The sequence below is a fragment of the Acomys minous genome, assembly GCF_964271855.1.
Source record: "Acomys minous genome assembly, chromosome: 6".
Lineage (NCBI taxonomy): Eukaryota > Metazoa > Chordata > Mammalia > Rodentia > Muridae > Acomys > Acomys minous.
Window position 1 is genome coordinate 62,671,311 of NC_140487.1, and position 26,778 is coordinate 62,698,088.

General features: G+C 38.3%; 1 protein-coding gene across 1 annotated transcript in view; it reads right to left on the minus strand.

Moving 5' to 3' along the window:
* CNTNAP2 (contactin associated protein 2) overlaps positions 1–26,778 on the minus strand; it is a 2,010,562-nt gene that overhangs the window by 1,355,216 nt on the left and 628,568 nt on the right. The window contains exon 3 of the mRNA XM_084788077.1: positions 16,488–16,681. Coding sequence (XP_084644203.1) covers positions 16,488–16,681 — 194 coding nt within the window. The remainder of the gene's footprint in view (positions 1–16,487; positions 16,682–26,778) is intronic.

Consider the following 26,778-nt stretch of genomic DNA (forward strand, 5'->3'; position numbering starts at 1 on the left):
ACAGCATTTCAGCTCAAGCCACTTTGAGGAGACGCGATTCTCTCTCTTACTAGCGCATGCTCCTTGTGCATCGGTATAGAGCACATGACTGTGGAGATTCTAAACCTCCTATTTTCCCGTGGCTCTATCAACAGAAGTCTTTGTAAGCAGAGGCCCTCCATATCCTCTTGAGATTTTTCTAGAACAAGACTAAGCAATAACATGTTCTTCAATCTCGTCCCCCAAGGTCTTTCTTCAGAGGATCTTACAAGAGGATCTTTTTTTTTCCCCCACGTGGGAAAAAAAAATTGGCCTTCTGGGAAAGGCCAAAGACTGAAAACCAAATGGAACAGTGGAGAGTCGCCTTTGGGACCAGGAGGATTTCAGACGCCGTGCGCAGCAGGCATTCAGAGAGAAAAAAAGATGGAATTAACGCAATTTATTAGGACATAAAAACAGTTCTCATCGATGAGATGGGATGAGCAGCGTCAAAGCTGGAAGTCATCCAGGGGATCTGAGGCTGGTTTATTGGGCCATTTGCCCTGCCCCTTCCAGACTTACTATCTTGGGTATACTCTTTTCCTTCTGCCCCTAGCAATTTGCAAATTCCTGTCAGGGGAAGGACAGCTCTAGGACCATCTAGCAGCTCCCTATTTAAAAGGAATTGTTTCTGCTTTCCTCATTGTCCTACCCTCCTCTGACCTTCCAAAGACTTGTTTGAAATACAAGAACGCACACAGCTCACCTTATATCCATCATTTCTTTTCACTAGGTGACTTGGAGACTATGAGTTCATCCAGAAACTGTGGTTTCCTCCTCAGCCTACAAAACCTGAGGTACAAATGCATCAAGTCAAGGTATTAGTTTGTCTGTTTTACTTTGTGTGCTTTTGTGTGTGCATTCACTTTTATATGAGTGCAGAGAAAAGAAGGTAAGGTCACGGGCTCTCCTTTCTTACTTCCACCTTGATTTTTGAGAAAGTGTGTCACTGAGTCTGGAGCCCATGGATTCCTCTAGACTGAGGGACTCATGCCTCTGCCTCCCCAGAGCTGGGGTTACTGGAATATGCTGATGTGCCCTGGATTTTATGTGAGTGCTATAGATCCAATTCAGGGTCCTTATCACTGTTTAGCAAGTATTTTACACAGAGCCAACTCCTCAGCCACACAGGTCAGTATGTCAAGTGTGTATTCTTTTAGAAACTTTGCATATGTAGAATATGAGGTGGGGTGGGGCTAAGATAAGGTAGTTATAGTTTAATTTTTTAATTTCAAAAAATACTAATGAAAACAGAGTAAATACAGAGAAAACAACTATTGACTGCTGCTACCGATGTCATGAGTAACAACTGCTAAGCAGTGTGCATCTGTATGTGATGGGTTGTTAGTAGAGGTGTGTGTGTGTGTGTGTGTGTGTGTGTGTGTATTTGTGCATGTGTGTGAGTGTGTGTGTGTGTTTGAGTTTATGTGTATGTGTGACTGTGTGAGTATGTGTGTGAGTGTGTATACGTGTGATTATGTGTGTGCTTGTGTATATGGGAGTGTGTGTGTGTGTGTGTGTGTGTGTGTTGTGTGTGTGCACGCACATGGTGTGTGGTATATGTGTGGGAGATTACATCCTATTTCCCTGCCAACTCTTCCTACACTCCTTGAATGCTCCTTCATTCCTCATGGGAACTCACAATCCACCTTAGCCATGTTCCTGTTATTGATTTATTTTCCCTGTATCTTATCATATCAGATCTTTAATTTCCTTAGAACAACACCTGTCTGCTAGGTAATGGGACAGATCCAAATTAAAATACTGATATAAATTTCCATGATTGGGTTCAGAATAATATGTTTATTTGTGTTCTTTCATAAGGCATTTGGGAAGAAAAAAATAATTTGTAAAAAATACCCCAATAACAATAAGTTATAATGCTGGGTGTAAGGAGATTTTCAAATGTGTTCATGACATCTTTTGAAACAGAGACTCAGAAAAATCCAAGAGTTATTTAAGAAAATACTAATGAACTCTTTAATTTGTATTGAGATTCTCCAGCTTTGTTCTATGTGTGTGCCTGGCCTCAACGCCCTCTGCCTCCCCTATCTTTTTTCTTCCCTTCTTCTTTTCCTGACTTTCCTTCCTCCCTCACCATGCCCAGAGAGACAAACATAAATATGCTTTCTTGAGCCATTTGGTAGAAGGCTCTATATTAACATGCATTTATTGAAAAATACTTCAATGTACTTTCACAATAAGTACAAAAGTAGATAATTATATAGGTACTGATTTCAGGAAATGCAGGGCTCTGTCTTCAGTGCTGACAAAAGCCGACACTTAATGAGACAATGGATATGCTTTAGAGGCCTCACACACACGTTATGTTTTACATCATTGAGAAAGTAAAGCCTGTGAGGAAATGTTAATGGGCACGATGCCAGCCCTCTCACCTTTTAGAAACATATCAGACTGCTTAACACCAAGTATTTATGAGGTAAGAACCGAGTGAATAGGATTTTGTAGCAGCAGCAGCAGCAGTATCCGATTTTAGCGAACATCAATTCCATATTAATCAAAGACCCCTATGTGTCATGGAAAACCTGTGTTTGCCAGAGGAAAATCAGCAAACACCCCAAGACCAAAGTCCAGACAAGTATTTCTGAAAAGGATTCCCCAACATGGAACTAATCCTAAACTTTAAAAATGGGACTACACAAAATTAAAAAGCATCTGTTCACAGATGGGAACTTTAAAACGGTCTACAACTTCTCAAAATGCGGAGAATAATTGAGTGTAGGGCTCTCAGCCCCAACTACACCTAAGGCTCAAGGTAAAGCTTGGAATATGCGGCAGGAAGTGTATATGGTCCAAAAGCTCATGACCCCTGCTGCTAGACAGTGTCCCCCAGACATGCCAATGACAGTGAATCCATTAAATCTCCACAGCACTATTACCTGCAGAAGACTTGCATTATTACGATACCAGTTGACATGTCAGTGTGAGCAGCTGAGACTCCTAGCTGAAGAGATGCAGCCATTCAGGGGCTACTGAGAAAGGGAGGCTCAGTTTCCTCCACAGAGTACACGTAATCCCAAATGGTCACCTATGGTCCCATGTACACATGATCAGCATTAAATAGACCCTGTAGACATGTGTGTGTGTTTTTTTGTGTGTGCCTTTATATATATATGCACACACATATATATGTGTTCACATGTGTATACACACATATATGTATATGTTTATAATATATGTGTGAGGTCAAAAATTGAAAAAGGGATTGTGAGAGGAGGGAAAGAGCTTAAGGAAGGATGGGCTGGGAGAAGTTACAGAATACGTGTGATGTGAAAGCAGAAATGAAGACTATCTGGAGAGAGAGAGAGAGAGAACTAACCAGAGCAGAGGAAGAAGGGGAGGGCAGTTGGGAACAAGGACAAATTAAAGCGACATATAAGAACACACATGCATGAAAATGCCATAATAAAACACATTATTAATCCAACAACGCAATCAAAGAGAAACGAACAATTTCAAGCACTTAGTCACATGATCCCAGTTAGTTGATAAATATGGTTTTGTTGCTTACAATATGTTCTAATCCATATGTGACTGTGGGAGAATAGTAATGACTGCAGGTGATTGTGTGTGTGTGTGTGTGTGTGTGTGTGTGTGTGTGTGTGTACAAGCATGTGTGCTGGGTTTTCCTGACTCCCTAACATAAAATATTTCTGAATAATGTTTTCCTGCCCTTTGGATTTAAAGTTTAAAACAAACACCCCAGACAGAAACTGCTTATTTTAAGTAAATATAAAGTAAAATTTCTTATATCCATTGCAAGAATAAAGCTGTCACATTACAGACATTTAATCATACTCTGACCTTTTTAAATAAGTCATGCCAAAACCCACTGAATACGGTCACATATATCACCAGCACAGAACCTTTACAAAGGGACAGGGAATTTCTTGTTTATATACATTTTTTTTATTCTGCTATCAAGCACTTGCTTGTGCCAGGCTGAATGTAAACAGCCTAAATAACCTTATGATAAATTCACAGTCTCTTTCTGTTCCTCTAGGCTATCATATACAACTCTATTTTCCAATTTGTATACTGTAGCGAAGCTGACAAACACACAAACAGGACAAGCACTGTGCACGGAATGAATAATTCCGCTTGCTAACTGCATAGGATGAACAATGACTTTGCTTGAGGCAACCCAGTCTTCATATCTGAAACAGAGGGAATATATCTCTTAACTTTGTCCAAGGAACCTGCAAGTGCTCACTAAGGAAACTTGCCATATTTAATAGGTAGCATTATAATCCAGTTGGTATTAGTGATCAAATATAAAATTTCAATTGCGAAAGTTTGGGGAAAGTCTTTGGTAATAGGCATGCCTATAAATGTTTAGAATAAATGCTCTTAAGAATTGAGTTCTTAACAAGGCACAGTGGCACATTCCTGTCATTCTAGCACTCAGTGAGGCAGAGACAGGTGGGTCTCTGTGAGTTCAAGGCCAGCCTGGTCTGCAAAGTGAGTCCAGGACAGCCAGAGCTACACAGAGAAACACTGTCTCAAAAAAAATTTTTTTTAAAGCGCTGAGTTCCTAATATAAATAATATATCATAAGCATTTAAATAATCTGGATAGTGTCTAATTGGACTTTGTGTGGAGGGACATGGCTGATGAAGTTAGCGATGTGGACATTTTCTAAAATTAAATATTTCTCTTAAGGTATTTGGTATATATAATATATATCCGTGGCCCGTAAAAGAATAATACTGAAGTGGTTCCTTGAAGTTTTATAATAAATAAATGAACACAAAGAATTAAATATAAATAGCCATTAACACATCTTTCATTCTTCAATTCTGGGTAGTTCCTGAGCTAATGTGGATCGATGCAAACTCTCCTTAGAAGTGGGTGCCTTTTTTTATTTTGTATTTTGTAATGTGAACTTCATTTATTTTATTTCGACTGTTAGTGGCTCTTTTTGTTCCATCGTTTGAGCTTGGAAACAGTCTCTACGGCTGGCTCATTCTAGCCTTGAGGTCACAGGAAGCCTCCTGTCTCAGGCTTCCAGCTGTGGGGATTATATATCTGAACCCCGGTGCCCTGATGCATGTCTTCTTATCTGACCGAATTTGTCTTTCTAACCATGTACAATATCTCAGCAGCCCACTGACTGCAGAGAGTGTCCCTGACATAACTTGGCAGTGATTTTTAGCAGGTTGGTATGCGTGGGTTGAACTCTGTTTACCCCTCTAATGTATATGTCCCATAACTGATGAGCTCAGCATTGTTTTGCATATAGAAATAGGTACTTCAGGCACATAATTAGTAAATATGAAGTTGCACTGGGGTAGAACAATACTATGACGCTAACCCAATATGACCACAGTCTCTATCCAAAGAACGTCAAATGCAGACAAAGAAATGCACATGCGTGAAAAGTGATGCCAAGCAGTAGGGGAGAGGCCAGTTGGCTATCACGCAGATGGAGAAACCTGAAATCTATTATTTCTTCCTGAAATTAGAAGGAACTCACAATGCCCAGATTTTATTTCTTAAAAACAAAAACCATAACACAAAACATTATTTCTATCTTCATTTGTGTGTGTGTGTGTGCACGCGCGTGTGTGCATGAGCCTGTGTCTGTGTCTGTGTTTGTTTCTGTGTATCTGTATGAATGTATTCCAATCACAGGCAGGTCCCTGTGAAGGTTTGGAAGAGGGTATTAGGTCCTCTGTAACTTAAGTTATAGATGTTTCTGAGCCACTTGATGTGTGTGCTTAGAACACAACTCAGGTCCTTTGGAAGAGTAGTGAGTGCTCTTACCCGCTGAACTATCTCTCTAGCCTCTACTGACAAGATCTTTGATCACAACCTTCTGACCTCCAGTACTGTGAGAGTTCCTTTCTCTCGTTGACGTCATCCAGTGTGTGGCAAATGCAGCAAACTTCCGCATGAGGGAATCGTGTTTGTCGGTGGGAACGGCAACCCTGATAGGATTTAAGTTCTATGTCTTTTGTATGCTTAACACTGGGATCCTGGGGAAGTTCAAGGGTCATAGTTTTCACATTAAAATTGGGAACAATGATATGTAACTCCTAAAAGCTGTGGGTGGTTGGAGTGTATCGCATGGGAGATCCAGCAGGTAGTACATGCCCAACTGTAGGACTCTGCAGGTTAAGGCTGAGGCCTTGTCTTCTCCAGATGGATAGCCAGTTCCACACACCCACCGGGACTGTGAAGAAGAATAGGCTCCCTTCCCCAGCAGGGCCCCTCACCCCACTTGATGTGGTGACTCCAGAATTTTCTAAGGAAATGCAGGCCAGACCTTTTCTGACAGTAGACACAGGAAGTTCCAGGAAGTACCCCACCCCACCCCGTACTGTACTGAGATCTTGGCCTCCAACAAATGGTCTCTAATTATACCTCGTGCGCCATCCTTTCATACACAGAATAACTAAGTACTGTCTTCCTTCCTGTGATAAGTGCCTCCATGTGACAGGAGGACACTGTATCACGCTATGTAGATGGAAGTAGCCTGGCAGTCACTCCGGCTTCCCAGGGACTATCAATCCCTAATTCACAAGTAAATTAGCTTTTGACTTCGCACTCCACCAGGACTGTCTGAGACTCCATTTATTCTGGAGGCCTAGGGGGGCAGGGGCGACGACTGCAGGAGGGAGACTGCTTGCTGGTGGTGGTGAGCAGAACGGCCTTTGTAGTCTCTGTGGCCTGAACAACCACTGCCAGTAGCTCCATGCTGACACCCGGGGAGCACTGAGGAGCCTCCGGTAACACCCACTCCCTGCCTCCCCAGAGGGGCTGGGAACCCAGCTCTGTCCCTAAGCCACTAGGGAAGAACTCCAGGAGCATGTTTCTCACCTTCTCTCCTTGTCGCATCCCGCCCCCCCCCACCCCCCCACCCCCTCACCCCCTCCCCCTGCCCTGAAAGGCTAAGTAAGGCAAGTTCCAGGACTTGAAATAAAGGTTGCCGTATCCAGCCATTCTTTTTCCTTGGCCACATTGTCATGCTGTGTCTTTCAGGGATGTTCTATGACGGTGACAGGCTTGCACTGATCTCTTCCAGGGTCTTCAGCTCAGACTCTGTATCAGAATCTCCTTGGGAGATTTTACTTGGGAGTTTTAAATGTCATCCCAGAGACAACTATTTATGTGAGGTAGGGTGCTGAAGGCCTTGTCAGGATTTCACATTTCCTCCTGTGCTGTACTATATACCATGGCTCAGGCATTCTTTCTGACCTAGGTATTCCCCCCCCCCCCAATACACACCCAAGTGTGTGTTATCTGACTAGGAATAAGTAACATGCCAGCTGTGCTAATCTAATCTACACAGACACAAGCAAGGAGCCAGAAATAGTCAGCAAACACATGCAGGGACATTTCCTTGGAGTCTTTACTTAGAAGGCCTCAAGCAGAAGTTTCTAGCTCTTCCTGGGAAAAAAATGAATATCATCACCTCAGAATGTGTGTTTTATTCTTTCACACACTTATACTGCGTCTTATGGCAGACTGTTTAAAACGTTAAGACATGCACCACAGAGATATGGGCCACATGAGCCATTAATGTGTTGATATTTATTGTAAAAGGATGGTGTAAATATTACATGACACAATCTTGTTCATGGGAACTTTGCTCAGAACAGACCTAGGGGAGGGGAGTAGGATGAAAGAGGGAGGGAGGGGGGATGGGAAGATACGAGTGAGGGGATAACAATTGAGATGTAATCTAAATAAACTACTTAAAAAAAATAAAAAGAAGAACAGATTTCCTCACCTTTACTTTGAAAGTTCAACTCTTTTTACCTTCTACTCAATCTCTTCTAAACATGTCCTTCTCTTATGTATGTGGTTCAGTATAATTAAAAGGGAACAGACATGTTTGACTTGATTCAAGCATTCTACCCTGTATGCATGTATCAGAATAGCACAATGACCTGGTAATATGTAAAAAAAAATGTGTGTTTCTATACAGCTCAGGAAAATAAATGTAATTAAAACAGAATTCTACTAGTTGACTTGACAATTCTTTGAGGGTTTGTTTGTTTGGTTGGTTGAATAAGAGTCCTACTGTGTGGGTTGAGCTGGAACTTGCAATGTAGATTAGGCTGGTCAGGAACCCACAGAGATCTGGTGGCCTCTGCCTCCCTTTGAGGTGCTAGGATAAAAGATGTGAGCCACCATATCTGGTTTACTTAAAAATTCTTAAACTGTAGCTGGTCTTGGTAGTGTGAGCTAAAAATCCCAGCACTAAGAGCTGAGTTAGAAGATCAGGAGTTCAAGGCCAGTCTGGACTGAATAATGAGATTCTGTTTCATAAAACGAATTAAAAGCAGCAAAAGAAACAAACAAATATAATCTTAGGCTTTACTCTTGTTTCCAGACTGAGGTAAAACTTTTTTTCACTCTTTTTAAAAAAAATTTTAACACTTTTTATTTTTTACATATATATATATATATATTTATATTATTACACATATATACAATAAACTACTTATAGCAAGAAGAACCATGACACAATTAGGAATTATATAACTGGTACATTCTTAGTACTTTTGGCTATTTGTAATTTACAGCTTTGAAGAAAACATCTTTCCTATCTTGGTGCATCTAAAATTGTGAATGTTTAAATCAACTTTAAACATCTATCTAGACCTAAAAACATCTTAAGCCCTAAACAAGTAAGCTTCATTGTAAAACTAAGTTACCTGGCATTCAACTCCATCAGAGACTTGAGAAGGAATAAACTTGATTACCTGAGATTGCTGGGAGTGCAGGTCAGTATCTTTCCAAGGAGAAGATGACAGAGACAGTTTACTGCCAGAACAATCACCCAAAACTCTCTGTTATGTTGGAGCATCTTATTCGGCCTTCTGGCCCAATAAATCTGACAGACATATTTGTGAGGCAGGAACTACTGAGGACTTGCTTACCCTGTCTTAGCAGAGTTTGGCCATCGACTCTGCCTGCATCCATGTTTGCTCTTTTTTAGGCTGAATTCTGTCTGTGGTAGAAACAAGGACATTTTGCCCAGTGGTTTGTTTGCCACATTTGAAGCCATCTCCATAATAATGAGTGCTTGCCAAGTTGCAGTTGGACTGAGAGGGTCAGATGAAGAGTACCACAGTCATGAGGACACCATGTGGTGAGCTAAAGAGCCTTTGCTTCAAATCGCAGCTTCACTGCACTTTCAGTTTCCACTTAGGATGTTTTTCTTTGATATGCATACATGTTATGAAATGATCTTTACTACCAGCTTAGCTGCTGTTTCTGCCACCATCACTTAGCCGCACCACACCGTGAATGTAATATGCCTTTCTGGAAGGGCACTCACCTCTAATCCTCTATGTCTGTAGCCCTATGATAGGGCTGAAAACAGAAGAAATCACCATATGCTTCCTGTATTGAAGATTACGTAACATAAAGTACTGGGAGCATTTAAGCCCCCAGAAGGCCTTGAGTGGCTGTTATTATTACCTGTTAGTTGCCGCAGCTGTAGTATCGGGCATTACTTTGCTAAATCACAGGGGAGGGTTTTCATTGGTGTCACGAAAGCAGACTCCTAATGCAATTATAAACCACTTAAGTGAGAATTGCAGTAAGCCTACTGGCAGACTCATTGAAATATGTCAGTAAAGTTTATGAGATGAGTACAGGTATTTATCTTAAATATTCTATCAGTTGCAAAACAAAATGTCTCTGCCTCTTTGCTCTGGGTAACTAAAAACCCATTCAGGGAGTGGAATGAGCCATGCAGATATCAACTAGCCAGCTTCTGGCTGCGGTGATCTAGTCACTACAGACCATAATTAAGCTAGCTCAACTCCAGCAATCCAAATGCACTTGCCAAAAATGCTTCAACCCGCCATTAATGCTTTCTCAAAGGCAAATGGACCAAATGAGTTATTTAGCAAAGTTGTTTCCATGAGTTAAATGCAGAGACCCAGTACCTCCACAGTGAAAACAGGTACCTCTACAGCGACTAGAAGACCGGCCCCCTGTAAGCTCTAAATGTGGACCTGGCCTTTGTTTAAACTTAATGTCATGATTTTATTGTCCCGGAACTCAGATAACAGCAATCTCAAGGAGATGCCTCTATATTACGTTCAAGCCACAATCAATAAGAGCAGCATCAGACTGGCAAATAATTAGAGGAAACTATGAGGATATGAAGGAATTATAATTGTGTGTCGGTATCTCTCAAATTATTTTTGAGGAAGTAATTATTAAAATCCCTCTGTAGGCAGGCAGTATTAGGTCTCAAACTCAGGACAAACAGCTGAGGCGCCTATTATCTTATCAAAGCAGACACTGGCAGCCAGTTTACCTGTTATAGGGTCCTCCTGGCTGCCACAACCTAATTCCTACATTAAGCTCAGAGACTGGGCTGGGCTTTCTTTTACTCAGCTTCTCTGATTCCTATGTAAGACAGTCATTTTGGCTGTTGGTCCCGTTGCCACTTGGTCACCACTCTCTGTTCCCACTCTCCTGGCTTCTGGTTCTCCCCCTCTCCCGTCTTCCTTCTCCCCACATGGCTTCATTTTGTCAGGCTGGGCATATTCACTCCGAACTCTTCCAGGTACCTATGACAACCTTCTCTTTCATATCTTCAGTGAACCTCCTCCCTTAGATAGATATATACTTTTTGAGCTAAGTCAATGAAAACCTTTAGAGAGTTGGTCAGCATGATCAAACGCACACAATAATGTACTCGGAAGCAGGGTTTGGATGTCTACAGGACAGCACCAGATCCCTTCAAACCTGGTCTATAAATACTGTGTGTATTTTCAATATTGTTTTTTTTCCTTTTGTCAAAATTAGCAAGTGGGTATTTATACTTAGGACTTCTTGCAGAGCTAAAATAGGCATCTGGCATTATATAATATGACAGGGCAAGTATATCTGGACTTGAGGGTCAGATGTGAGGGACATCATGCTTTGTCAGTCTTGTTTCACTTTTTTTTTTCCAGAAAGAGGAACATCAAGTCAGCTGGAAGGCTTTAAATAGCCTTATCTAAATATCACTTAGTGAAATCTGCATTGTGAGCAGCACAGGTATGGAAATACACGCCCCAGAAGAATGAATACCCATTCACCACCATGCTTTAAAAGCTGAATATGTAACTCACCAATACTGATTGAAAGGCTATGAGTCCAGATTTCATGAAGCAAAGGTTTTATTTGCTTGTAAGAACTTAGGAAGTATATGGCTGTTTATTAAGCCCCAGGCCCCATAGGTACCTACTTCAATGGAGGATTTACTACGTTGGAATTCTTCCATCTCCTCCTCTCTGCATGACAACTTTTTTATCAGTTTAGTGAACAATGTTTAGCACCTCAGCAGGCCTCACCCCACCCTAACCCTCAGTCACTCTGAGGAAGAATCCCTCTTTGCGTGGCCACAACAATGCTGGAAGCCTGCTTCCATTAGGCCTAGACTAGCTGTATGTGCCTAGCTTTACCACAGCAGTCTCACTTATTTTCACCCCTAGGAAATAGTAATTGTGTTTATTTTGTCTATCTTCAGCTCTTTAGAAGTGGTGCTGCTCAGTAAGAGCCTATGTGCTAATGCACATCCTTTGCAAGATAAATAGGTCTGCAAGTTGTACAGCGAATTTTAGCCTTAATTCTACACTCTGGTTTGGAGGCATGGGGAATGATTTTCATTCTTCTGTCTCAAAGGAGCCCCTGAAACACTAAAAATGGTGCTCACTGCCTTGTTGTTAAGCAGTGTCTGTTGCCTGTCAAAATGAAGATTCTAAGGGTCTCCTGTGTGCCTCTTTTGTGGGCTTCTGGTGCCTAGATCACATGAGAAGTACATTCATAGGTCTTCTTTCCTACTTCAGCTAACAAGATGCATTTTACCACTTTTTTTTTCAGTCTTCCCATTTCTCCAGTCTACAAACTATTACTCTCATGTATATATTCTTAGACTCACTTCATCTATGAACATATTTATATTCTTCTCAACTGATTAAAAATGGATAGAAAACAAAGTAGGAAATCCCGCTTTCAAACCTTTATGTTTGGGACTATGTGCCTCAAATTCGGAGGTGTTATGAGGACAGCATAAACTAAAAAAAAAAAGATGCTGTCTCAAAAACAAATAAATACCAATAGAATCTCCCTAATCTGTCATTATTCTTATGCCTCTGTCTCTGATGTCTGTCTGTCTGTCTGTCTCTTTCCCCCGACCCCCACTCTGTGTATGTGTTCATGGGTTGTGTTTCTCTCTCTCTCTCTCTCTCTCTCTCTCTCTCTCTCTCTCTCTCTCTCTTTCTTCATCTCTTTTTCTCACTCTATCTCACTTTCATTTATAAAGCTGACTTTTGATTTTGCTTACCTTGTACTTCTCAATTAGCCCAAGAAGACAGGAATAGATACAATGGACTACAATGGTTTATCTCCTTCCTTGGTGTTCCAAAGTTAGTAATTGTGAATTGATTAAAGTAAATATAACAGAAACATCCTAGGTATGTTTCCCCTCACATGTAAATAAAAAGCCAGTACTCAAACAAGCTGTCTAGACATGCTTTGTTCAGCAATATGTAGGACCCAGGTAGCAATCTATAGGACTATGGTTTGAGTGGCAAATTAAACTCTTTTCCAGATACATTTGAGTTGTTATTCACATCAGGTTGAAAAATCACAGATCTAACATAATACACATGCCAACAAGCATATAGAAGAATGGCACTGTACATCCAGTTTAATTTCAACATTAAAGGCCAGATCTAAGGTCATACGCAAGGGCAATGCATTTGAATATCTCAAATTTATAAAATTCATAACAATTGAATAACTAGTATGTCTCAAATTATTCTAAGATCTTACAAAGACACATATTAGTTATCCAATTGTTATGAATTTTATAAATTTGAGATATTCATAATTAATTAAGATCCACTAGAAGATGAGAATACATTGTTAGTCTTGAGCTATCTATCCAACTCTCCAGCCCTGGGTATCTTTCTTTTAGAATTTTTCAAGTATCCAAGTGCATTTTACAAATTATAATGATAATTTCATATATCATATTTACCTTATAGATGAAAAATTTACTGAACTAGAAAGAACAATACTTTATCTTGACTATCAACTTTCCTTGTAGAAAAAAATGTCAAAATATATTCAAATTTATAATAACATTGCTTCTATGTTCCAAATTTGGGAGAAAAATTAGACACACAGCCATAGTTGTAAGAAAGGTTCTATAAGGCTGAGCTATTGGCCAGAGTTAGGTTGACATAGAAGTAACCATGACCATGTGTTGAGATGCCCACAACCCATATAATAAAGAAAAGATGATTAAATCCATCTTAGAAGCATTTTCAGTGCATATTAAAAGATCTGAATATCTACCAGGCATATTAAAAATCATAGAACTTTAAAAATATCATCCAGTCAAAAAGAGGAGCAAATAGGAGAATTTAGTTCACAGAACTGAGGAACTTGTTTTGAATTAATCTTGAAGTTCATCTTATCCTATATAAATATTAAAGGTTTTTACATATGTTAAATATCATTTTGGACAATAAATTCATACTTGCTTTATTGATGTATAAACGATACAATTATTTCACATATACCTTCCTGGTGTTTTGTCCAAGACCTCATTGTAGCAACACATTTGTATGTAAAAGTCAGCAAGAGAAATCTCAGCTATCCACAAAGAAAACAGCACTGGCAAACAGTGCAGTTGATAAGGACACAATGTCTACCCAAACGCGGATTTTTCTTCCTTAGTGTTACAGGCAGAAAAACTATTCTGAGCACACTATTGCAATGTGGAACAGAGGACTTCGTGTTGTGCATTCCTAATAAGAACAGATTTTTAAATGATTTGGAAAATTAGTGCAACTGTTGTGACAAATGGTTGAAAAGATAGGACAGAATCACCCACTCATTTTTAAATGCTGTCCCCTTACATGGCTCATTGCACACACGGCCATCATTATGATAACAAATAATCTGTTACAAGCACTACACTGGCACTTGGCTCTGAGCAAGGCCTCAGAGCACAGAATCCCTGGCTGGACCCATTGTGTGCCAGCCACTGATGTGCTGAGGCACTCTCTTCCCTGTCTTCATCTGACAGGGATGTGCTTACATTCTACCTCCCGACTAAGTCATATTTTCTTTGTTGGCAATATTGTTGAGTACTTTAAGTCATGCATAAGAGTGAGCAGAGGTAAGTTGGATGTGCAGAGGAAAGAGGGTATGGAAGCATTTGATGTGCTCATCCATGCAGATTTCTGTAAACTGATTCTAGACTGGGTAACACATGTTCTTCCTAAACCATTAGTGCTTGGAAAATTGCTCATGCATACATTTACAGCTTAATATCCTAGTTGTTTCTCTAATTTTTGGATTAGGAATTTCAATCCCAGGGGACTGTAGAATCTTCTAGAATATGAAACAAATGAATGAATCAGGATGCTTTATTCAGATCGTTGATACCACAGCTCAACTTTTGCTACTACCCAACATGTTACAGCCTTATCTAAGAAATAAGTTTGGATGCTCTCAATATGTAAGTATTAGTATCGATTAGGGAATGCAGTATGGAATTGACATTCCTAAAGCAAAAATTTCCCTGCTAATACCTGTCTACATTCCATAGGTTTGGAATGCTTCAAATTTGCTTGAAACAATGAAACTTTGTAAATACAGGAATGGCTTTTTGTGGTAAAATTGTGTAAACAAGCAGCAAAAGTCAAGGTTTTAAATGACTAATTAATTGATATTATATTTGAGATATTAGATAATGACAGCACATATATTTCCATATTCTTGCTGAGAATCTATGTAACTTAAATATGATAAGACATTTCTCCATATTAGGAATCCCAAAGACATACGGTAGTAATTAATTTTGTCTGATACCTGCTGACTAAGAAGTCAAAACTCTTTAAAAATAATTAGAAATGTGTACACCTTTTCTTTTCTTTTTTAAAGACCCTACAGGGAAATCATACTATGTCCACATTATACAGGTAAATATTATATTACACCTTAAACTTGCTTGTGATTTTACAGTTCCATGATTAGCAGAATCTTCCAGAAATCATCACTCATTAATCTTCATTCACTACTATTCTAATTTTAACGGGAAACATGAAAGGAAGAGATGAAGTTAACATATGAATGGGAGAAGATGACAAAAGCATATGCTTTATGACCATCAGCAGAGGCTGAGACCTCTGCGCACACCCAGCCTACTTATCTAGGGGAGCTGTTCTTGGTGTCCTCTCTGGAGCACCTATTCCTGTTCTGGCTTACATATATCACCAGAGGAATCCATGTGATGTTGGACAATCTTACTTCTTAAACATATCTTCATCAAATTACGTTGTAACTTTCCATAACTCCTATCCACCAACAAAGTAAATCAAGACTCTAATATAGCTGCACTTCCCCGCCCCTCTTTATTGTTGTCTTAACAGATATTTAAGGAATAGATCAGCCCAGCCATTTATTCTGTCTGTGGTTGAGAATCATCTTTCTATACCTCATGCCTGAGGTTTCCAGTTGTCCTCAGTCCGTAATGAAGACTTCTTCTCATTGAAAGGATCTTTATCTTCCTATGTGTTTTCTGTAAGTTACACATTTTAATACATGGGCATTATTGATGCAGAGCTTTGGCCTGAGATGAGTTATACCTATAATCCTTCTTGGAGAGACATATTTCTTTTTATGTAGGAAGCATGTGCTTATTTCACACTATGGTTGCCATCATGGCCAGCCATGTGAAAATTGTTGCCAAATCTAGAAATTTTTCAACTCTAGAAACTCACAAGAACAATCTGAGCTTTAAAAAAATTCTTATTTCCAGAAAGTGAGCATGGATAGGTTGAAAATACCCATTACTTTGGCTAATAGCACAAGAAACAAAAAACTAAAAACACGTTCTCTATCTTTTCATTTTTCCTGTTTAATACTCATGATTTTGCTTGATTTTATTGTAGATTTAAAAAATATAATTAAGCCAATATAGCTTATGTATATTTTAGTGGTAAATAATCTTCTCAAATATGGTGATTGGCTGAAAATATGACTTCATAATTAATTGAGACATTTTCAGTGTATGCGAATCAAATTTTATGTATTTTCACCATAGCACAATAAAACGTGCCTATGGATCTCTAGTGGTGGTTTGAAACACCTTTTTTAAATTGGATTTTCCATGGACATAATCTTGATTTTGTCAGTCTGGGTGTGACCACCATCCATACATATTAACACTTCTAGTGATTTCAATGCTTTATCAAAACAGAGACCAACTAGTCTTGGCACTATATGTACATTGCAGCCTAAGATGGTAGTCCTCAATACAGAAAAGTGAATTAGTTAGCTAATTGGTTCATTAATAGTCTTCGAATAGTTTTTATAGATAAGTATTTGCAGCTATGGATAGACCATATATGTCCTCTCCCATTTTCATGCATTGTCTATTGTGCTCTGTATTTGCATTTCAGACTGTGACTCACCCAGATATTCCCATCTTGATGATAAGGCTTCCAGTTTCTCCCTGTGTCACTGTAGAGCATTCGATATTGCGTCACCCAGTCAGAACTGCTGTACCTTCCTTGGGTTGCAATGGCACTGATCTGCTTCCGATTGCCAAAGTCAACCTGAAGCCACTGATAGTGGTCACTCTCTGATGGAGACCATCCCCCAGCACCTGAAGTGGGCAGAGGCAAAGGGGAAAATTGATGTTGAAATTTGAACTCTTACAATTAAAAATGGATTATTCTACACATCTTAATTGGCCTTGTCGGTGCTGTATTTCACAGATGTATTATGAAGTGTCCTTTATAGATGCCATTGGGACTTCAACTAATATTCTTCCAGCTGGGTAACACTGATTCTTTAACCTCTTTATGGTGTAATTATGTGCTCATTTTCTCCTGAGCAAATGTCTTCATAATTCCTCAATTAGATCTTATTAGTACATGTCAAAGTCTAATTGATTGAGGGTTGATCAATTTACCATGAACTCTTCTGTTAAAACCATAAGAAAAAAATATGCAGCAATGCCTTTCCTTTCCCTCATGTGAAGTTTTATCTTTTAGTAAATTATAAATGAAACAAAACTCAACTATATACAACTTTCAAGTATATTTTGCTTTACAAAGTTCAGAGACACAGCTTGTGGGTACCCTGCTTCTTGAATTGCATATTAAAACTTTGTAGTTATTAAAGGTGAGTTATATTGGTAATAAGCCACTCTATATTAATAAAGGATAATATTACATTATAACCAATGTTTATAAAAATTATTTTAGGAGCTGGACACAATTAAATATCTTTGTTAAAATATGATACTTGACCAGCAAATAGTAAGAAAATAGAATTTTAGAAAGTTGAAAAGAGTCAACAGAGATTTAAAATATTCAAATTCTAGTTATATCTATGGCTACACAAAATAAATAATAGAAAGCATGGCAGAAGGTGAGGTGTTTAGGGACACTAAAGAAAATAATTGGTATAAAAATACATTTTACAAAGTACCTAATACAAAGCATATCAAAATATATTTATCATTTTAAAAAATAAAGGATTTAAAGGCTGATAATTTATTCTATAAGGATTGCCAGAGATACAGTGTGCTTTTAGCAGTGTTTACTTGGAATATATTGCTTTGAATGATGGGAGAACAGCTTTCGGAGTAACTAAGAAAACTGAAAAAAAAAAACCACAACTGTTTTGAAGACTGGATTCTGACCCACATAAGAGGAATAAGTGAGGTAAGCCATGCTAATTTTCAGATTCAGCGTGATTAATTTCCCAGGCTATGGTCTGATAAGAAGATCCAAAGAGAATATAAGAGTGTCCCTAGAGTAGAGGCCAGGCCGAGTTCGAAGCTACTGAAGAGGCTTGGAAACAGCAAGGAAGTGGCTTTTTAGAGAAAGATCACTGAAAATTCAGCATGAGCATTTATGAACTCTGGGTGGTCCATCAAACATATGTCTTTGGGGCCAAGACCCCATACGGTTAGAGAAATGAATTTCTGAGAAGAACACCCAGATATCGTACATGGTGGACAAATTTAATTACCGACTTGGTTAGATTGATAGTTCTTGTGGAACAAGTAGTCATCCAGAAGCAATCCAAGAAAGGCCATCCATTAGAAGTAGGAAGGCACAGTTCATGTGATGATGATGAAGAAGAAGAAAGAAGAAAGAAGAAAGAAGGAAGAAGAAGAGGAAGAAGAAGAAGAAGAAGAAGAAGAAGAAGAAGAAGAAGAAAAAGAAGAAGAAGAAAAAGAGGAAGAAGAAAAAGAAGAAGAAAAGTAAGGGCTAATCATTATATTTAAGTAGAGATTATTACAAGCCAATCTAACACATAAGCTCCTTCCTCAAACATAAATCAACTCCAGGCCAAAGCAGGCCATGAAAATTCAAAAGCTCAATAACAATCACGTCTATAATGTTCACTATAAATTCCAAATACTAAGTCTTTGGTGTAGTGCTAAAATAGCAGTCAATATCAGAGAAAATTCACTATGCAGAAATGGATCTCAAATAACAGATTTAATGGTAATTATGAGACTAAAATTTAAAACAGTGATTAAGAGTTAGTCCTGCTATTTTAAAGAAAACACATAAATATTAAGTAATCAAATACAAAAATTTAGTGGAGGAAAGAAATAACATTAAAATAACATAATTTAAAATTTAGGACTTAAAAGCCGGGCATGGTGGCACACACCTTTAATCCCAGCACTCGGGAGGCAGAGGCAAGTGGATTGCTGTGCGTTCGAGGCCAGCCTGGTCTACAAAGTGAGTCCAGGATGGCCAAGGCTACACAGAGAAACTCTGTCTCAAAAAACCACAAAAAAAAAAAAAAGAGAGAGAGAGAGAGAAAAGAAAAGAAAGAAAGACAATTTAGGACTTAAAATTATACTGAAATTATAAGATTACTAGTCTCCTTTCATAGATTTGATGCAACTTGTGTTTGAAGCCATTATTCTGGCCTGTGCCAAAAGTAGTTCTGATCAATTCTTTAAGACCTGGGGTAACTTAGAGATACATTGTCCCTTGATGGTGGACCCTTGAGGAGGATTCTTATGACAATAGCCCCTTTTTCCTTTTTGAATTCCAGTTACCATAATATAAATGTTTGTTTCATGACATGATCCAACCAAGGTGAACCATTATAGGCCTTAAATAATAAGGTCAGCTAACCTTGAACTGAGATCTTTGAAACTGCGAACCAATAAGAATATCTTACAGGTTGATCGGTTCAGGCAGTTTTATGATTATGGAAACACACACCTGAAAAAACTATCAGTGAAGTAGGACAAATGTTCATTCCCATTTACCAAACTGAATCTCAGAGGTGGAGAACAAACAAACAAACAAAAAACATCTTAAAGGATGATTATGCACTATTCATCTGGGCCAATATATATGTGAGGAAACAATGTTTGAAGGTCATAAGCTCAAGTAACTCAATTTATTTGATCCAAGAAGAATAACTACAAGCAAGCCATACAAGTCCATTCTACTATTACTGCTAGAAAAGAATATTAAAGATAAAATCTGAAATATCCTGAATGGCAGAAAAAAAAGCCCCTCATCAGAAATAATACAAGCTGAAAAGTCATGGAACCAGGTATGAACTAAAGGAAATAAATAGAAAAGTCTTAGTGTGAGCTTTCTAACTGACCAAAGACACCCTTTCAAAATAAATGTAATGCAACAATATTTAGTTTAAAAGCTGAAGAAATTGATTACCTATCTGTTTACTTTACTAAAAAGATAAAATATATCTCTTCAGTATTTTCTGTTATCAGAATGTCTGTGTACATAAATTAAAAGGTTAGGAATGGTTTAGTCTGTCAATAAATATTAAATATTTACATTTGTAATTTCTTTAAAGAATAAGAGTGTTTAGAACAATACCTTTGAATTAGAGGATTTATGCTATATGAAGATGTAAAATACGGGTCTACAATATTAGAATGATGGAGGGCTAGAGTCGATGATTACTAAGTTGTTTCACACATGGAGTGATAATTGACAGTGGCTAACACTTGGGTCAGGTGCTCTTTCCATTAAAGGTTGAGTTCTGAATACTTTAGACTTACAATTATTAGCCAGGTATATTCTAATATGACAATCTTACACATGGGGTAAAAATAGTGTTGCTATATTCTAATAAAAACGTGTTTATAGTCTGAATTTTGACCAGTTGTGGTCTCCTTAGTGCTCTCCACATGCTTCAGACGAAAGCAGTTTTGATGAGAGGTGAAAGCTGCACTTATCTAGTGAGAATTAGAATTTAGAATACAATGATAAATTATATATCACTTTAGGAAAATGACTAATATGCCATCTAAAGTCAAGTCATCAGCTCTAACTTTATGTACATATGAGCAATACCAAATCACTAGGTAGGCTCTTTCTCTCTCTCTCTCTCTGTATGTGCGTGTGTGTATGTGTATGTGTGTGCGTGCGTGCGTGCGTGTGTGTGTGTGTGTGTGTGTGTGTGTGTGTGTGTGTGTAATCTACCATAACCTCTTTCAGTTCATACCTTTAGACAGCGTAGTACTGGAGTGATCTTTCTAAAACAGAGTCTAACTATGTCTCATCCGTTTACTTTATATTGTCTCTCTACTCTTTCCAGAGTTTAGCCTCCTGCCATCACTCATAGGAGATACACCCAGAACCTATCATGCACACATTCACATAGCCTCCTTCAACTTAGCTAGGGAAATTTTTTATTCAAAATTCAAGAATATTCAAATTATGCTGACTTCATGTGTCATCACATGTGGTGAACGATCCAAGGAGCCCTCTAGGCATTCACTTGCTTAGCTTCTGGGAACCCTACAGCTGACAGCATTCATCGTAGATGCTCTTGAGGAATCTCTTGAAGACCCCATAAAGAAAATGTTTTCCAAGCTTATATCTATTCTTTGAACCCTTTGAACGGTGTGGTGGCGTTTCACAAGTCATCAAGGGGCTAGTACTTGCTCTGACTTTTTGAAGCTCTAATGTAATGCTCAAACCTTCGAGCTCGATGCAGGACTAGTGAATACCCTCCCTGAGACTGGGCCACGCCTAACATCTCCATTTCTATATAATTCCTTCCTCTTGCTCAGGTATTCATCCCCAAAGCATTTCTTAATTAATAGCATCATACGTGTCTCTATTCATGCTGAAATTCGTAACCTTAGAAATCCAGAAACTCTTATTGTTCATGTCTCCTCTGCAATTTGTTACTTGCCCTGGGTTTATAGAGTGTATTATCAACTTGCTGACTGTTTATTTTAGTTCCTTACATTCTTTACAGCTATGAATCATGCACCTGTTTTTAAAGTTCTGTAAAATACATTTGTGGAAGAGCCTCAGCCAAATTTTTAGAATGATAATTTGCTCAGTCAGTCGAAAGATAAGTATATTTTCTTTGAGAGGCAGAGTTTTTAGTGGGGGTGTTATGTGGCCCCAAACTGGCTATGTGAACAAAGATGACCTTGGACTAGTGACATTTTCCCACTACACCACAAGTCTAGATTCACAGTCACGTGTCATCATAACCAGTTGTTTTTCTCATTAGTTGCAGAGTTCCAAGCCTCAGAGGAATACATTGCTAATTGCAATTTGAAAGTTCTATCTATATATAATTTCCCGAAGCAATAAAATGATTTTGCCAATGAAATCAACAAGCAATTAATATAAGGAGTGTAGAGGTAGCAATATGTTCCATTGATTAGTGAACGCGTTTTTCCAGTGACTTGCTAATGAATACTCCAAAATAAATTTTCTTTATTTAGCCATTTTTGCTGCATTGTTTTTCAGTAAGTAGGCAATTAACACACAGCTACTCAGTCCAATTTATTTCATTACTTTTAACAAGAGGGGATTTATTGTCAACTTTAGAGGAAGCAAATATCTCAAGCAAAGAAAAGGTAAGTAACCCTTTTTTTTTTTCAGATGCAAATGTGAAGAAAACAGGTGATTAACTTGAGGAAAGAAAAAGTCAGTTTCTCAAGGAATGTGCTGGACAGATCAATATCAAGTTTCCCATTTTTCTTTGATCTATCAAGCTTGTAATTTGGGGAAGTTGATTACTTTGTTTATTTGGCTTGTGAAACTTGCAACCTCTATTGAGCCATAGATTAGGAATGATAAGCCTTAGATCTCAAAAAGTCCCCAAACAGCATGTAAAAGGGAAGACGTGACACCCCACTCTTGACATCCTTTATGGCATCTTAACAAGCAAAACTGATCCCAGTGTACACTGATGGAGAGGTGGGAAGAAGAGGAGGCAGAAATATTTATGCTAAATAGTCACAAGTTCTTCATATCTAAGAAGACTTAAGAAATGCTTACCTAACTACCAAGTAACCAGTACATTGTTAGAGTTGGAAAAAACCCACAGGTGTACTACTCAACTTCCACTGTTCCTTCAATATGCATTTGAGTCCCTTATAGTCTTTTTGTGTCCTTCCCTCTAGATTTCAGTCACTCTCTCTGTCTCTGTCATTTCTGTTGTGTCTCCGTCTCTCTCCGTGTGTGTGTGTGTGTGTGTGTGTGTGTACAGCCATATTATTACTCTAAAGACACATGGAGTTTTTAATCTACAAATTTATTCTACCTAGATTGAGTAGTAAATTATGCTAGAGAGCCTGGACCAATGTATAAAATCAGTACTCTAACTATGTGGTGTCCTGGGGTATCACCCACAGTGAGTGAGGCCCTCCTATGTCCATCACTAGTTAAGAAAGTGCATGATAAACTTGTCCACAGGCTAATGTTGTGATTTGTGGTCCTCTCTTCCCAGATGACCAAAACTTGCATCAAGTTCACAGTAGAGTAACTAACACAGATAATGTCAGCATTCTAAACTCACGTGACAGAAACTTGTTTTGCTATTTGTAAGTCAATATGTCTGAGAGCACTGAGGAACTAAGCAAGAGGTTTAGGAGAGGGCATGAGGAAGCTTTCCCACGATAAATAGCTCCAGCACACATGGGGCACTCCAATTGGTGCCTATGACATCACTAAAGTCAATATAAATCTAGTTTCTAATTTAGAAAAAAACAGTGAAGAAAATTTCAATTAAGGACAGAACAACCTTTAATAACTGGCCAGGAAATATGTATCAGATGAAAAGAATAAATTGAAAAGAAGTCTCCAGGCAAGATAACGTTATTAGTTCAGGCTTTGAGGTCTTCTTTTTGCTCTAAAAATACAATATTTCTTGATAAGATAGAAAAAGAAAAGAAAATTGGAAAGCCATAGCCAGGATCAGGAATAAGATAAGCATCTCCATGCACAAGAAATGTAACAAACATGCAAAGTAGTTAAGTAGGCTAAAACTGAGGTCTGGTGCACACTAAAGCATGCCCACACTAAATACCCAAAAAACATTGGTGGCATCCACCCTTTGACATAATCTTAGTGTGTTTTTTATTGCAGTAATAAATACTAAAACCTAAAGCAACATGAGAAAGAAAGGGTTTATTTTACTTATATATCCCTGGTCACAGTTCAACACTGAGGAACTCAAGAACCTTAAGGCAGAAACTGAGGCAGAAACCTTTTAAAAATATTTTATTAATTTATTCATATTGCATCTCAATTGTTAGCCCATCCCTTGTATCCTCCCATTCCTCCCTCCCTCCCACTTTTCCCCTACTCCCCTCCCCTATGACTATGACTGAGGGGAACTCCTCCCTCTATATATGTTCATAGTGTATCAAGTCTCTTCTTGGTAGCCTGCTATCCTTCCTCTGAGTGCCACCAGGCCACCCCATCCAGGGGATGCGGTCAAAAATGGGGCACCAGAGTTCGCATGAAAGTCAGACCTCCCTCTCTACTCAATGGTGGAGAATGTCCTTTCCATTGGCTAGATCAATATAGGCAGTAAACTTCAAACCCCTACCCAGATCTAGCTGATGGACAGAAACCTTTGAAGAACAATGCTGACTCTTTCCTCCCATGCCCTTCTCAGCTGGTTGTCTGCGCCCACGGTGAGCTAGGCTTTCCCACGTCAATCATAAGTCAAGAAAATGCCCCGCACATTTGGCTACATGCCGATGTGATAGAGACATTTTAAAAATTTAGTTCCATCTTCCCAGACAGCCTTAGCTTTTATCACATTGACAAAACCACCAACCACACAGATGTTGACATAATACCAACATTTAAATAACCATGGTAAACTGTTTTCAACATTAAAACTAAGTAGTCCTGATTTCACGAACTGAAAGCAACTTATAAATATTGGAAAGGTTACCTAAGTGAACATGTTAGGGGAGGGTAGGTAGCATCATATGCAAATGGAATCAAGTCAGAAGAAAAATTAGTAAAGTGTGACATTTGAGAGAAACTGAAAGTGTAAGAATAAAATCGAGAATTATCTCACTGATGAAGAACAAATAGAACAGACATCTTATGATGTGCTAACGGAGCTTGTTAATGAGCTCAGGCTCTATTTACAGCATGGTTCACATGGTTCCAGAGATCTCTGAAGAGGTGGGTAAGTAGATCTCAGTCAAGGACACATGGCTTTCAAAGTAGCCAAGTAAGAGCTGACCCTATTCAATATATGCTGCAAACATTAGAAAATAGTGTGCCATAATCATATCTAAATTACTGGCAACTTGATGCATATGTGGAATCATAGAAGAGTAGAAAAATGTGTAGAACTGTTGGACATGTTTAAGTTGCAAGAAGGAAGACTATTTCATTCCCACTATAGATGTTTCCAACAAGAATATGTTTTTACCTCCCCCTGTATATGCTCATAGGGTATCAAGTCTCTTCTTGGTAACCTGCTGTCCTTCCTCTGATTGCCACCAAGTCTCCCCCTCCAGGGGACATGGTCAAAGATGAGGCACCAGAGTACATGAGAAAGTCATATCCCACTCTCCACTCAATTGTGGAGACTGTTCTGACCATTGGCTAGATCTGGGTAGGGGTTTAAAGTTTACCTCCTGCATTGTCCTTGGATGGTGCCTTAGTTTGAGCATATACAGGGGGAGGTAATCCCCCTCAGGAACAGTCATAGGGGAGGGGAATAAGGGGAAAATGGGAGGGAGGGAAGAATGGGAGGATACAAGGGATGGGATAACCATTGAGATGTAACAAGAATAAATTAATAAAAAAAAAAGAAAAAGAAAAGAATATGTTTTTAAATAATCATGGGTGCAGTAAAACTGATAGATGTTTTCAGTTAATAGAGATGAGATGTGGATAGATATTAAACTCCATTCAGAGATTTAGACCCAACAAGATAGGAAAGATGTTTACTTCAAGTTTGTCAAATACAAATGGCCAAATCACTAGGAATGTAACATTTATATAATTCCTGATTGTCTCATGGTTCTTCCTGCTGTATGTAGTTTCTTTTACTCATGTGAAATAATATAAATGTTTATGTTAAAAAGAAACATACTAAAAACTTTTCAAAACAAGTGAAAAAAAAAAAACCCAAGACAATAAACTGACATCTGAGGACAAGGAGTAATCTCTCAAGACAGTTGGGGTCTTCTAAAAGAGGTGTGGCTGCATTAGCTTTTTGGATGCAATTAAATACAGATTATATTGCAGAGGACTGACATTTATTCATAAACACCACCTTAGCTTCTTAAAGTATAAAGCTTCTGCCAGAAAAGCAAAGATAGTCAATACCATAGCATCATGGACACATGTTATAAATATTGAAAACAAAAGACTGGCGAATTTGCAAAATATGGACGTAAAAGCACTTCTTCAAAATCTCACCCATTTGTTCTCATTAACTGCTATAAAATGAAAATAGAGAAACACAGAGCTGTCTCTACAGTGGCGAAGGCAGAGGTAGCTGTAGAGGGTTAAAACAACCTCTTTTTTTTTTTTTTAAATCCTTGTCTCATAGGACAAAAAGACTTCCAAGATTCTATCCCCAGCTTGAATTTAAACAAAAACACTCGGTGAAGTCTCTGGTAGTATAAAGTCATTAAATGTAGGCTGGAAAATAAGAATTTAGTTGCTCTGGAAAAAATGACAAGTAACCATGGCCCAAATATATTGATGAATGACCCTGTCAACTTGAAGGGAGATTTCCTAATGACAGTGTGCAGACCTTAATTCTGCATACTCTCATTTTTGATATTTTTTTTATTATTTAAGGCATGGAAAATCTGCTTATACAACCTCCACTTATATAAAGTTATTTTTTAAACTTACAGGATAACTAATTAAGTTATGATATAAAATGTTTTTGACTGGCTCCAAACCTAAGTACATAACAGCATAATTTGTTCCAAGATCAATATTAAATTAAGATACTCATTATCAATTTTGTGTATAAAATTATGTTACGCTTACAAATAATTATGTAACCTATGTTTGCTTCATATATAATATGATGCTGAAATTGTGGCTCTTAGAATACATAGTACTGATGATTTTTATATTTTGTTTTAAATCTATATCTATATAGTAGATGACTAATAGAAAAAGATACCTATATTAGACGGCCTCTGCTGTCATTCTACCCAGGCATAGAAAGTAACCATTTCTAATACCTCATGAACTCTCTTTGTTTTCATGCCCAAAACAGACATCTTTTTTGTCCTCCAGCAATTTCTTTAGGGAATGTTCTCATGAGGTTGCTTGCTCAAAGAGATTGTTTCTTTTCCTTTTTTTTTTTTCAGTACAAGATTATATAACATAATGCATTTTCTTTGTCTTTTCTAATGATGGGTATATATCCAGCTCAGAGCTACTGTGAATATTACTGCCACCAGCAGGTCCTTTTTAAAGCATTTATATGCATATG